The following is a 12,265-nucleotide window of genomic DNA, read 5'->3' as shown; positions in this document are numbered from 1 at the left end:
GAGTACCCCTGTGTGACTCCTGGTTTAGAAGCTTTCATAGTCCTGGTATATGCTAAAGGTCTTTCTCAACATGACTTCAAGTTCCAGCAGGTTCATGGAGCTTTCTAACCTTCTTTTCCTCACCATCACCCACTAGTTCCCAACAAAGCTCTCAAATGACCCAGACCTGGGTTGACCCCTCATGACCTTGGCACTCTAACAACCCAGTTGCTCCTCCTCTCTGCTCCAGATGTGCAGTTTGGGAGTCACTACAATCATGGCAATACCCTTCCATCTATTCTCTACCTCAAGCTCTTCTGACATTCATCTGGAGAATAATTGAAAATATTCCACATGTGTTTAGCACACCACATGTCTTCAGGTTAAGAGTAGGAGTAGACCACAAGGAGAATTTCAACATAAAGAATGAAAGATATAGAATATCAAAATCTATAGTATGCACGCATGTCTCTCAGGAGACAATATGGGCTCTGCTGTATGTCATAAGTCTTAGAAATTAATAAGCCCCAAAGAAGAAACTACAAATGTTTTACTTATGTGACAAGTGCTTGTTGAGCCAGTGGATGACCCAATCAAGGCTTTCCAAACAAGCCAGTGGCCCAAGTTTGACTCCTAGTACCTACATATAAAGCCAGGTGTGGTCGCATTTACATGAAATTCCAGCACTGAAAAGTAGAGACAGATGGATTCCCTGGAGCTCATTGGCCAAGAGGCATAGCTTAAATAGCAAGCATCAGGTCTCAAAGAGAGATTCTGTCTGCCCCACAAACTAAGGAGGACAGCTCCTAAAGAAGACAGCTGAGATTAATCTCTGATCTCCACCCCTCCCCATACACACACACACACACACACACACACACACACACGCACACACACGTCTGTTCAGAACACTCCCCACAGACACAAACACAATAAATATATAAATGACTACTGTTTTTTGAATAGGTAAATTATTTGTCTTTATTGCCCAAGGTAAATAAAGAAGAATGAAAATGGCATATGTAATTAGATTGGATTTTTAAAATCAATTTGTATGATTTCAACAATAAGTTTTAAACACATACAAAGAATAATGATGATGCTTTCAAAATACTTATAAGTGGTGTTACAGAAATAAAAATAAAAGTCAGTTTCAATACTCTATTATTAAATCTCCATTTAGAACAAACCCTGTAATAACAGCCCTCCTGGTTTGTATTTCTACAGTTTGAAAGGCTGCCTGCTTGCAGGTGAAAATTACGTGACTCAGTCTAATTCAATCTAACTCTAATTGTAGTGACAATAATTATGAAAGCCAACTTGAGAGATGAAAGAGTTTTATTGACCTTATAGAAAAGGCCTATATGAACCCAAATGGAGAGCTTGGCTGTCTAAGATTCTTTCCTCTTATAAAAGACATCCAAACAGGACCTAAAATCATATTAAATCTCTCATGCAAGCTCTTTTATTTCTAGTGTCATAAGGATCTTGATGTTTCTTATCTGTTGCAAATTCTGGAGCCATGGTTTAGGACTAACTAGAACTCATGTTAGAAATTATTTCATACCAATATCTATTTTAATCCAGGTACTTGCTTATTTGTTACAAGTTTTTACATTTTTATTTCTGTAGGTATACAATGTATACGTGATAGTGTATGTGCATGCACATGCAGGAACACATGTGTTTGGAGAGTTCTTGTGAAGCCCAGAGATTGACACCAGTCACTCTTCATCTTATTTTTCTTGAGGTAGTATATCACAGAACCTGGAGCTCAGTGATTGACTATACTATCCAGCCAGTGAGCTCCAAGAATCCACCTGTCTCTGCTCCTACTCCATGCAATATTGTTGAAGATGCCAGCCACCATGCCCAACCTTTACAGTTGCTTTTACTTGTAAAGCGAAGAATATACCAATTGAGCCATCTCCAGGATATTCATTATCATCATATTTCTTTACATTCTGACAATATCATATATATATATATATATATATATATATATATATATATATATAATATATTACAATCACATTCATCCCATCCAATATCCTCTCTTATCTTTCTTTCCTTCTAAACCCCCTTTTACTTCCCATCTAGTCCCCTATAGGCTATACCATTAGACAAAACTCTAGCATCCACTAGCAGTCATTAGGGACTTAAGAAGGGCCTTGTGGGCCACTCCCTCCAACTGTAATTGAAAGCTTAAGTATCCAATCTTGTACAGGTTTCTATAGCTACCGTGTGTTCACAGTATCCATACCAATGTCATATCTGGATGTCAGCATTTCATGACACTATTCCCAATCCTCCCGTGATTTAAATTCTTTCCTTACTCTCTTTTGTGATGATTCTTTACTCTGGAAAAGGGTCTTGCTATAGAAGATGTCTCTTTTCAGACTGAACACTCATGGTTTTCCTTTTTATTGGGAGGATTCTGATATTTCAAATTTTAGCTTAAATTAAAATAAATGGAGCTATCTGACTAAAAGAATGTTTTAGAATAATATTCATCTTAACTTTAATATATTTTATTTAAAATTTAATAGTTATTCCTTGGGAGGTAAAAGGAAAGAATTAATATGAGAGTATAAAATTATTCATGTTTGACTTTGTACATGTCTATGTGGTTTGAGTATTTGAAGTTAATATTTAATGAAAAAAAGTGTAAATTTACCAGTCAAATTGGAAAGGAACATTTAATAAAAGCAGTAGAATTATGATCTTGAAACTTAAAAGGCTTGTAAGTTTTATTACTGCTTTCAAGTTTTTCAAAGAACTCCTTTGAGTAACTGTTGCTTGGAAATTTATACACCATGTTATAATCAAGACATTCTTTCCTCAGCTTCCCAGAGCTCAAAGATTCCCTGAGTCTTACCAAAGTGAGCTAGACAACCTGGTAATGGGTCTGTGCGACCACGTGATTTGGAAATGCAAGGATGCCCTCGAGGAAACCAAAAGGGCAAACCACAGTGTTGCCAGATTCCTTAAGGTACTGTTCTGTTCAAGTCTCCTTGACAGTGGCCTCAAGGTAGCCTAAATGCCATTAACTTAATCTCTATCTATGATGAACTCTGCAGTGAGATGAACATTTCCACTTCTACACCTCTTCTCTTGAATTTGTTTAATACCCATTTCAGCCCAGAGGCTTATAGAAAAAATGAAGGTTAGATAAAAACCAAGTGTTGTCAAGTCATGGTGCTTCTGAATAATTTCAAACAGCAAAAGATGTTGAATGGAGTCATATTGTGGTGTCATTCTCTTGAGGTCATTGCTGTCTATGTATGAACTTTATGTGGAAGATACAGAAATTGTCCAAGATGGCAATGTAAATAGTAATGGTGAAAAGATTAAAGATTAGATCGACCATGAGCACATCTACTAATAATAGCAATAATAACAGATCACATGGACTTCAGGTTCACACACACACACACACACACACACAAGAAGTTCGTGAGTGGAAAGATTATATTATAAATGTCCATCATACACACTGACATTTACTGACAAATAAAGACAATGATAGCTTTGGGGGATGATGAAAAAGAAAAATAAAAGGAAGTTTCTTAGTAGTAGTAGTAGTAGTAGTAGTAGAGAAAAATAAAAGGAAATAATACCAGTGCTGCAAAGGGTAAAAGTGAAAGTCTTGATTTGACCCAGTTCTAGGAACTGGTGTGCCCTGAGCTTTCCCACCTCAGCACTGCACTCTTGACATTGCATTATAAATCTCTTGTATTCCCAGCAATCTGCCAATGGCCATTTTTCCAGAAGGCTCCACGTGTTTCCCACTTTTGGTTGTCTACATCCTCAAAATAGTCAGATGCTGTGAATCAGAACAGTCCTTGCTTTGCTTAAAGACAGCACAAAATGTTTGATAGGAATTTGTTGACTCCTAGTTTCAGAGTGTCACAGTCCATTGTCCTTGGAAGGACAGTAGAGCCACTGTCTTCTAGTGGCAGGAACAGGTAACAACTTGTGCACGTGTCTGATACAAAGAAAACAGATGGGGAAGGCCAAGGGGTAGAATCTCCAGAGTCCCATCCACAGTAACATCCTCCCAAGTTATCAAGCCTTAGATCCTAAAGATAGAGGGTCCACAACTTCAAAATAACAACGTAACCTGGGAACTAATTTCTCAAAAAGCTTGTGGAGGGAGTCACCTTCCAGATACAAGCCATAAATAACTATTAGTCTTTGAAATTTAATGATGGAAAGTTTAGAATACCATGATTGTACCAGTTGTTTTCCGGTCAGCAGGAGCAGACTGTGGGATCGTTGTGAGGGCATAAACATGCCCTGGGTTCTCAGGGACCCTCCTTTAGCCTCCATCATAGGACGCACTGTCTTACAGTATTATGCCAAAACCTTGTGTGTTTTTTTTATTGTTTAGTCCTTCATACAGATGTGTCTCACATGGATCCACACCACAGGAATCCAGAGAGGTTTTCTGCTTTGTTATTCTCCCTTTTCTTTCTCTTTTCCTACCAAACTGTCTCTCAACTCTTCCCCCCACGCCCACCTAGTTCTCTTCCTTTTAAACATAATGTCAAGGCCAGTGTTGCTCTTTCTGGTCAATGGTCATGTCTTGTTGCCTCTGCATCTGAGTGATCCTTGCTTTATTACAGATAGCTTTGAAAGAAAACATTTGAAAATATCTGGTATAGGATGAGCTAGATCTCAGGTCTTAATGGATGTGCTTTTAAAATATTCTAAACAATGAAAAGGGGTGGTAAAGCATATTTCTTTTTTAAAGAATTATTTGTTTATTCTATGTATGTGAGTACACTGTAGCTGTCTTCAGACACACCAGAGGAGGGCATCAGATGCCATTACAGATGGTTGTGAGCCACCATCTGGTTGCTGGGAATTGAACTCAGGACCTTTGGAAGAGCAGTCAGTGTTCTTAACCACTGAGCCATCATTCCAGCCCAAGCATATTTTTACAAGGGAAAAAAATTTTCATATCTAATCTGCTTAGCTAGATAATCCATACTTGGAGAATATATTAATGTTACCATGTAATCGTCACTGCTGGTAATCATAAGCCAGTGTGCCATGCCAGGCTGAAGGACCAGGGTCAGGGGTAAAAGGAGAATAAGTGGAAACAGTAGCTTCACCAAATACTGACTGAAAGATGTATTCTATAATCATCAATGCACCTGTTATATATTTGACCCAAGATCTGCCTAACTAGATTAAGAGAATGTGACAAACACCAAACAAGACACCAACTGCTCCTGAATAAAAACTGCAAGGTCTCCTTGCTTTGGTCTTCAAATGCATGCTTCTCTGAATGAAATAGAAAACAGTCCACTGGGGAAGGAAGCCAATAAGAAGGAAGAGAGTACTGGCCATTGTACCATTTTCCCTCCCACCCAGGCTGTACAGCAGATGGCTTCCACCAAAGCTACTCTGGGATCAATGTACTAAAAACAGTAATAAGATACAACCAAGTAATCTAAAAAGCAGGCAACTTTGTATATAAAAGGGAAAGCCTTAAAAAAAAAAAAATACCTCATCACACAATTCCAAGTCATTTGGAACCTCAAGTATCAATCCTAACCGTAACATCAGTTGCAATATCCAGGTGGATGTTCCAACGTGCTTTATAGACTTTTTTAAACAATTACATTACACACTTAGTTAAATACTATTCTGATTCAGTATATAATCATCTTTCCTAAAGTCCCACAAGTGAAAAGACTTGATTTTGGAATTATATCTTCTTAGCGCTGCTTCACATTTATGGACCGGGGATTTGTGTTTAAGATGGTGAACAATTACATCAGCATGTTCTCTTCCGGTGAGTTCAAGGTAAGGACCAGGGATGAAAGTAATGGTTGGCCCAAGCCTACATAATAGCTAAGGTAATCTCTGTGTATCTGTGAAACTCTGGCCTAGCATCCACTTAGTGGGCCATAAAATTAGCTCTCTACAATCTGGTTTGGAAGTTTTCTTTGTTGACAGACTTTTTATAATTGTTTTATTCTTGTTGATATAGATATTCAAGTTGTTTATATTCTTGTAATTTAATTTCATTAGATAACATATAATTAATAGCATTCATTTATTCTAGATGTCCCAGAGTTGTGGTTTTAAATATTCCCTAACAGTCTTCTGGATCTCATAGTAGTTTATTATAATACCTTTTATATCTCTAATTTTATTAATTGGGATCTTCATTCTTGAGTTAGTTTGGGTAGGGCATGCCAGTCATATTTATCTTTCCAAGGAACCAGCTCTTGGTTGATTTTCTATGTTTTCCTTTTAGTTCAAATTTCAATAATTTCTTCCCTCAATATTCATTATTTTTGGTAACTTCTCCTTCCTCTGAGGTTTACATGTTCCTCTTTATCTGAGACCTTAAGATATACATTAAGCTATTACGTGAGATCTTCCTCATTTTGTTCACAGACGCTCTCACACCTATAAACTCTATCACAGAAATAACCTTAGCCGTATTAAGTCCTTGAAATATTTCTTTAACAACTATCCAGTTATGCTCCTATGATGCATGAGCTGTGAGTGATCTCCATTTAAATATAATTGCACTAGACGTATGTGTTTTCTGAAGATCAATTGGCATATTCTCAGTGAAGAATAATTAATATGTGTGTAATTTAATTATACACTTGCTCATGTACAAAAGAGCACATCAAATACTGTTCTTGTTTGAATTGGCAATTTTCTAAATTATTGAATGTTGTTGCCAGAAATAGAATTCTAATCTGAGGTAGAAGGATATTTTGATATTCTATGAACTAATATTAGCATATGTAGTAGTGACAAGCCAATTCGCTCTTAAAGACTATTGTCTGAATGGATATAAAACTGTTATGATGGTTAATCATTCCTTTGTAAATTACGTTTATCTTAAACCCAGTCTAAACTCTGGGATCCCTGTCTAAATCCAGAGGTTATGGAGAACACACCCTTTTTTTGTAAAGACGGGGGGGGGGCGAGGGGGCGGAGGAACTAAATGATAGATACTAAGAACAAGTGGCTGTGGAGATGACGCCACTCCAGATAATATGTACCATTATCTTCCTTGGTGCTGGACTCACCTATTGATGCTCACAGAGTTCTCCGAGTGGAGTTGGAGTCTCGAGAGGGCTCCGTTCACACAATGCAGCAGGACCGGACATAAAACAAATGCATTATAACATAATAAAAGCCGGACTAGGGGGTTTTCCCATAGGAATGGAATGTGGGTTACAATTGCTCTCTTCCTATAGGTTGTCTTGACCTGTGTGCAGAGATAAGGGGTGTGTTACAGGAAGCCCTTCTGAGCAAGCAGATGCCCCTAACACAGAAACTACTTGGTGGTCACACAAAGCTAACTCTTTCTTTGTCACAATCCAATTGAAACACACACCTTTCTTTTGCTTGTTTTTATGAAACTTTATGATGCACAAATAATCATCATGCTGTTTGCTTCTGTTTCAGACTTTATGCCAGTATAAATTTGATTTCCTTCAGGAGGTTTGTCAACATGAACATTTTATTCCTCTGTGTCTCCCCATAAGATCTGCAAACATTCCAGGTAACAAGTCCACACATCTTCCTAAGTCCCTACAAGGCTGGCATTTGCTCTGACTATTCTCCACTTTCCTTAACCATTCTCTTTGAAGATGCAACTTGGCTCTCTAAGCCTCCTTATCTGGTAAAAATACAACAGGATTTGCCCTGTGTGGTTATGACTGCACCTCTATATTTCTCTTCCCCTTTTCAACAGAGAGAAATCCAGCAGAATTTTTCAACCTTGTTACTATAAACCAAAGAATAATAAATAACGTAGAATCCTATTAACTCCAAAAGACAGATTTCCACTGATTTTGATACCTAAAGATAGGGAGGAAAAAGTCAGACATATAATTCCAGTGGACAGTAGTAATTAGCATGCATAACTGTGTCAGAATGAAGTTCTTCAAATGAGCGGAACAAGGAAAACTGGAAAGGTGGAAGGAAGAAAGGAAGGAAGGAAGGAAGGAAGGAGGGAGGGAGGGAGGAAGGGAGGGAGGGAGGGAGGGAGGGAAGGAGGAAGGGAGGGAGGGAGGAAAGAAAGAAGGCTGCCTTATAAACATTGACACTCCTAGGCCAGAGAGGGGACGAGACTAGGTTCAGAGGTCAGAACAGAGCTCATTTCATTTACTAAATTCCATATACAGCATTACATTTACATACTGCACATAAAATGTTCATTTTATAAATTTGGAAAGTATGTGCGTGCGAGAGTGCATGCGTGCACGTGCACCGATGGGAAAAAAATCATGAGCGAATGTAAACATCATAAACTAATGAAGCATCCAGCACAAAGAGAATACTGAAGCTGAGTCAAGGAATCGAAGTTCCTTGCTTCCAAGCTATGAGTAGACTCTTCACACACTGCCATGCTGAAGGTCAAGGAATGAGCAAATGGTAGGTGAAGAGCCGCTTGCATCCACACTACAGAAGGAAAGTCACAGCAGCCGGTCTGGAAATATGTTAATATCTCCATTTTAAATGTACTCTACATGGATTACCACATCCTTTTCTCCAGTGTACCATGCACACCACATAGTGGAGAGGAAAAGTAGAAACTTTAAGTCAGACAAAAAAAAATTGGGGGCTTTGGGTGTTGTTTGTTTGAAATGTTATTTTATTTGTCCTTAAAAGTATAGTTCAGTAGTAGAGTCATTGCCTAGAACATAGGAATCGTAAGGTTTGATCCCCAGCAATGAATAAATAATAGGGGGATGGGAAGAGAAAAAAGAGGAGGAAGGAGAAAGAGAATTTCTCTTTTTTACTCCCACTTAATGCCAACTTATCCATGGGTAGACAAGTTAGATATTTAGGGTATACCAAACCTCTGTTTGGTCATTTTAATTATAATTAGTCATTCTAATTCAACAAAGCAGTAAAAATCTTAATAATATATACATTATATTTAAAGTAATTCTGTTCATGAAATTGAAGGGCATACAACCTAACTTTTCTTGGAAAATGGCAATGTAAAATAGTGAATAAATTGAAATATGTTTTAAATTTCCCTGATAAAATAAACTAATAAATATATATATATGTGTGTGTGTGTGTATATATATATGTATCTGAGTATTGATGTATCTAAAATTATTGTCTATTTATACCATATCTAGATCCTTTAACACCTTCAGAATCAATTCAAGAGTTACATGCCTCAGGTAAACAATCATATTTCATATTATCTGCATAAGTACCATAGAATTATCATCATGTTAATGGGCACAGATACTACAAATGCCTATGTGTTAACCTATAACTAGCATATCCAAATGCTTTTCTGAACTTTTTTCTTTTGTTACACATAGTTTGATACCTTAACTTTAATTCCTTTATATCTGATTCTTTAGGGGTTGCAAAGTCTTAATTTCCCAAGTCATCTGAAATTTTCCTCAAAAGTACAATAAATAAAATCCTCAGCTGCATGCTCGGTGCCCCATTTCTCTCATCTCTCCAGTTTCTCAAACCTACATTTCTGGTTACTTCCAGGAACTCAATGTTTTAACATCCACAGATGAAATCCTAAGTATCAGTGTTTTGTTCTTACTTCCTACAGTTCCCTCTCCTATTTACAAAAAGCAGATTTCCTGCCCCCTTTCATACCTTTGGGATAAAATTTCAACAAACATGGAGTTGCAGATGTTTATTTAAGGTGACGATTTTTATATAAAGTCTAAAATGGTAGATAATGACAAGATGTGTGGAGAAAAGAGGGTCCTTGTGCACTCTTGGTGAGAATGTAAATTATCAAAGCCAGGAGTGAAAACAGTTTGGAGGCATCTCAAAATAAAAGATAGGGAGGTAGTTAGGTAGGTAGGTAGGTAGGTAGGTAGGTAGGTAGGTAGGTAGGTAGGTAGGTAGGTAGGTAGAGAGATAGATAGATAGATAGATAGATAGATAGATAGATAGATGATAAAGAGGTGATAGGTAGGTTTGTAGGTAGTACATAGATTATGGTCAGACAGATCCCCCTACTGTATAAATAAGCAGAGGCATGCTTGTCATGTTCTAGAGAAGACACATGGTTACAGAAGCACTATTCACAGAAGGTAGGAAATGGAAACAGCCTAGGTCTCCAACTGCCCATGAACAAAATGCTTATTGGGGGATTACTGTTTGCCCATCAAATGTTAGTGTCATTGGTGACATGACAGGTGAAACTGGATCTCACTCCAGTTTGTTAAAACAGCCAGAAATAAGAACAAGTTGCACTTGACCTCACTCATATGTGATTCTAAAACATTGGCCACTAGAAATTGAGTTCTGAGAGGCTCGGAAAGTATGTAGGGAAGGTATGAAGAAAGTGGTCAGAGTGTAGCCAGTTCTGGTTCAGTAGAAACTAGACGTCCTGGTTCCTGCTGCATAGTAAAGTAATGATGCTGGGTAACATAATATACTGTACATTTCAAAAAGCTAAAACAAAGGACAGTGAATGTTCTCAAGATAGGATTATAAATACTTAAGACATAAATGCGTTTAGCTGATTTAAACATAATGCAACATATTTAAATGCATGCATGTTTATACATTACAAGACACTACATGCTGCCTCATTCACATGAAATTTTATAGTGTTTTATATATTGGCTAAAAAAGAAAAAAATGTTTTGATTTCAATTTTTTGGGCATATAACCTTAAGTCACATTACTGGATGGCAAAGTAATTATCCCTTTACTTATCTGAGGAATCCCTGTTCTGGTTTTCCATATTGGCTGTACCAATGTTCAAGGTTAGTTGGGCAGTGTATTGGGTTCCTGATTCTTTATTTTGTCCCTGTCATTCATTGTCATTTGACGTCTCATGGGGCCACTCTGGCAGGAATGAGCTGACAGCTCACTGGGACTATAAGTCCCACTTTCCTGGTTATCAGTGGTATTAAACATTTTTTTTTTTTTACATTTTCTTGTTGGGAACTTTAACACCTTCCATAGAAAACTTCTTATTCAAGTTCTTTACCCAATTTTTAATCTAATTACTTGAGTTTAGAATATTATTTTTGTTTTGCCATTAGCTTGTATATATTATTTATTCTTGGTCATTTTTAAGATAGATTTTTAAGTGTTATGAATGTTTGAATGCACGTATATATGTGCAACACCTGGTTGTCTGGAGTCTGCAGAGGCTAGAAGACAGCAATTGATCACTAGAAATGGAGTTATAGGTGTTTGTGAGCCACAGTGGGTGCTGAAACCTGAGCCCAGGTTGTCTGAAAATGGAGCACATGCTTTTAGCTACTGAGCCATTTGTGCAGATGCTCTGTCTTTTGGATGCAAGCCCCTATATAGAATATATAGCTTGAACATAATATATATTGACTCCTCCTCTATCTTTTTCCTTTTTCCTCCATCTATTTCCCTTCCCCCCCCTCCTCCTCCTTTTCACTTCCTCCTTTGCCTTCTTGGTATCCTTTGATGTCTAGAAACACTTTCTAATTTCAGTGTTCAGTTGTATATTTTTGGCTTTTGTCACCAGGATTTGTGGGATCATGTTCATAAAGGCATTAAGCATTCCAACATGAGGAAGTTTCCCCAGTGTTATCTTGAGTATTAGCCCACTGCTAATTGAAAATTGCACTGGCGAGCAAGATGCATAGCTCCAAGTTAGTCTAACCATTACAAAATGATTAACATAATAGTTCAGGGTCAGATTTTCCAGTCCCACTGGCTTTTCCCTCTCCCTGTTTAGTCACTTTCTTCAACCAGCTAGTCCTGATATTCCTGCTGCTGCCAGTTTCTATGACCCCAGCCTCTACATTGAGTGGCATTTCTTACTTCATATGCCCCCATATCTAACTCACCTGAATCCCAACACTATTTTAATAAATCAGTATATCACAAGCTTAATCAGGCCATAGATCTCAAAACCCTTGGTGTCAGCCAAGTGGGGGAGAAGGGAGGGGGTGCACACCTTTAATCCCAGCACTTGGGAGACAAAGGTAAGTCGATCTCTATGAATTTGAGGCCAGCCTGATCTACAGAGTAAGTTCCAGACATCCAAGGCTACACAGAGATTCTGTCTTGAAAGACAAAACAAAAGCAAAACCACTATTGAAGACCAGCTCTGAACAGTGTGTTCAGTAACCCAAGGAGGGGATCCAAAGTTGGTGAGATGTAAAGCAGGCACATACTCAACACATACTTAGTGGATAAAGTAAGCTACAATGAGCAAGTTCCAACCACTCTATATATGTTTACATAGATATATAAATGCAATACATACATATATACATGCACACATACACACATACTTCATGGATGGGAC

At 37.7% G+C, this 12,265-nt stretch overlaps 1 protein-coding gene across 5 annotated transcripts in view; it reads left to right on the top strand.

Moving 5' to 3' along the window:
- DOCK10 (dedicator of cytokinesis 10) overlaps positions 1 to 12,265 on the top strand; it is a gene marked incomplete at both ends in the record, with an annotated part of 250,532 nt that overhangs the window by 190,999 nt on the left and 47,268 nt on the right. For all 5 annotated transcript variants that reach the window (XM_080932737.1, XM_080932735.1, XM_080932736.1 and 2 more), the window contains 4 exons: positions 2,825 to 2,971; positions 5,713 to 5,796; positions 7,429 to 7,525; positions 9,120 to 9,164. In XM_080932737.1, coding sequence (XP_080788863.1) covers positions 2,825 to 2,971; positions 5,713 to 5,796; positions 7,429 to 7,525; positions 9,120 to 9,164 — 373 coding nt within the window. The remainder of the gene's footprint in view (positions 1 to 2,824; positions 2,972 to 5,712; positions 5,797 to 7,428; positions 7,526 to 9,119; positions 9,165 to 12,265) is intronic.

Source organism: Micromys minutus (genome assembly GCF_963924665.1).
Source record: "Micromys minutus genome assembly, chromosome: 19".
Lineage (NCBI taxonomy): Eukaryota > Metazoa > Chordata > Mammalia > Rodentia > Muridae > Micromys > Micromys minutus.
Note: the sequence above shows the minus strand (reverse complement) of the source record. Positions and strands in the feature narration are given on the sequence as shown.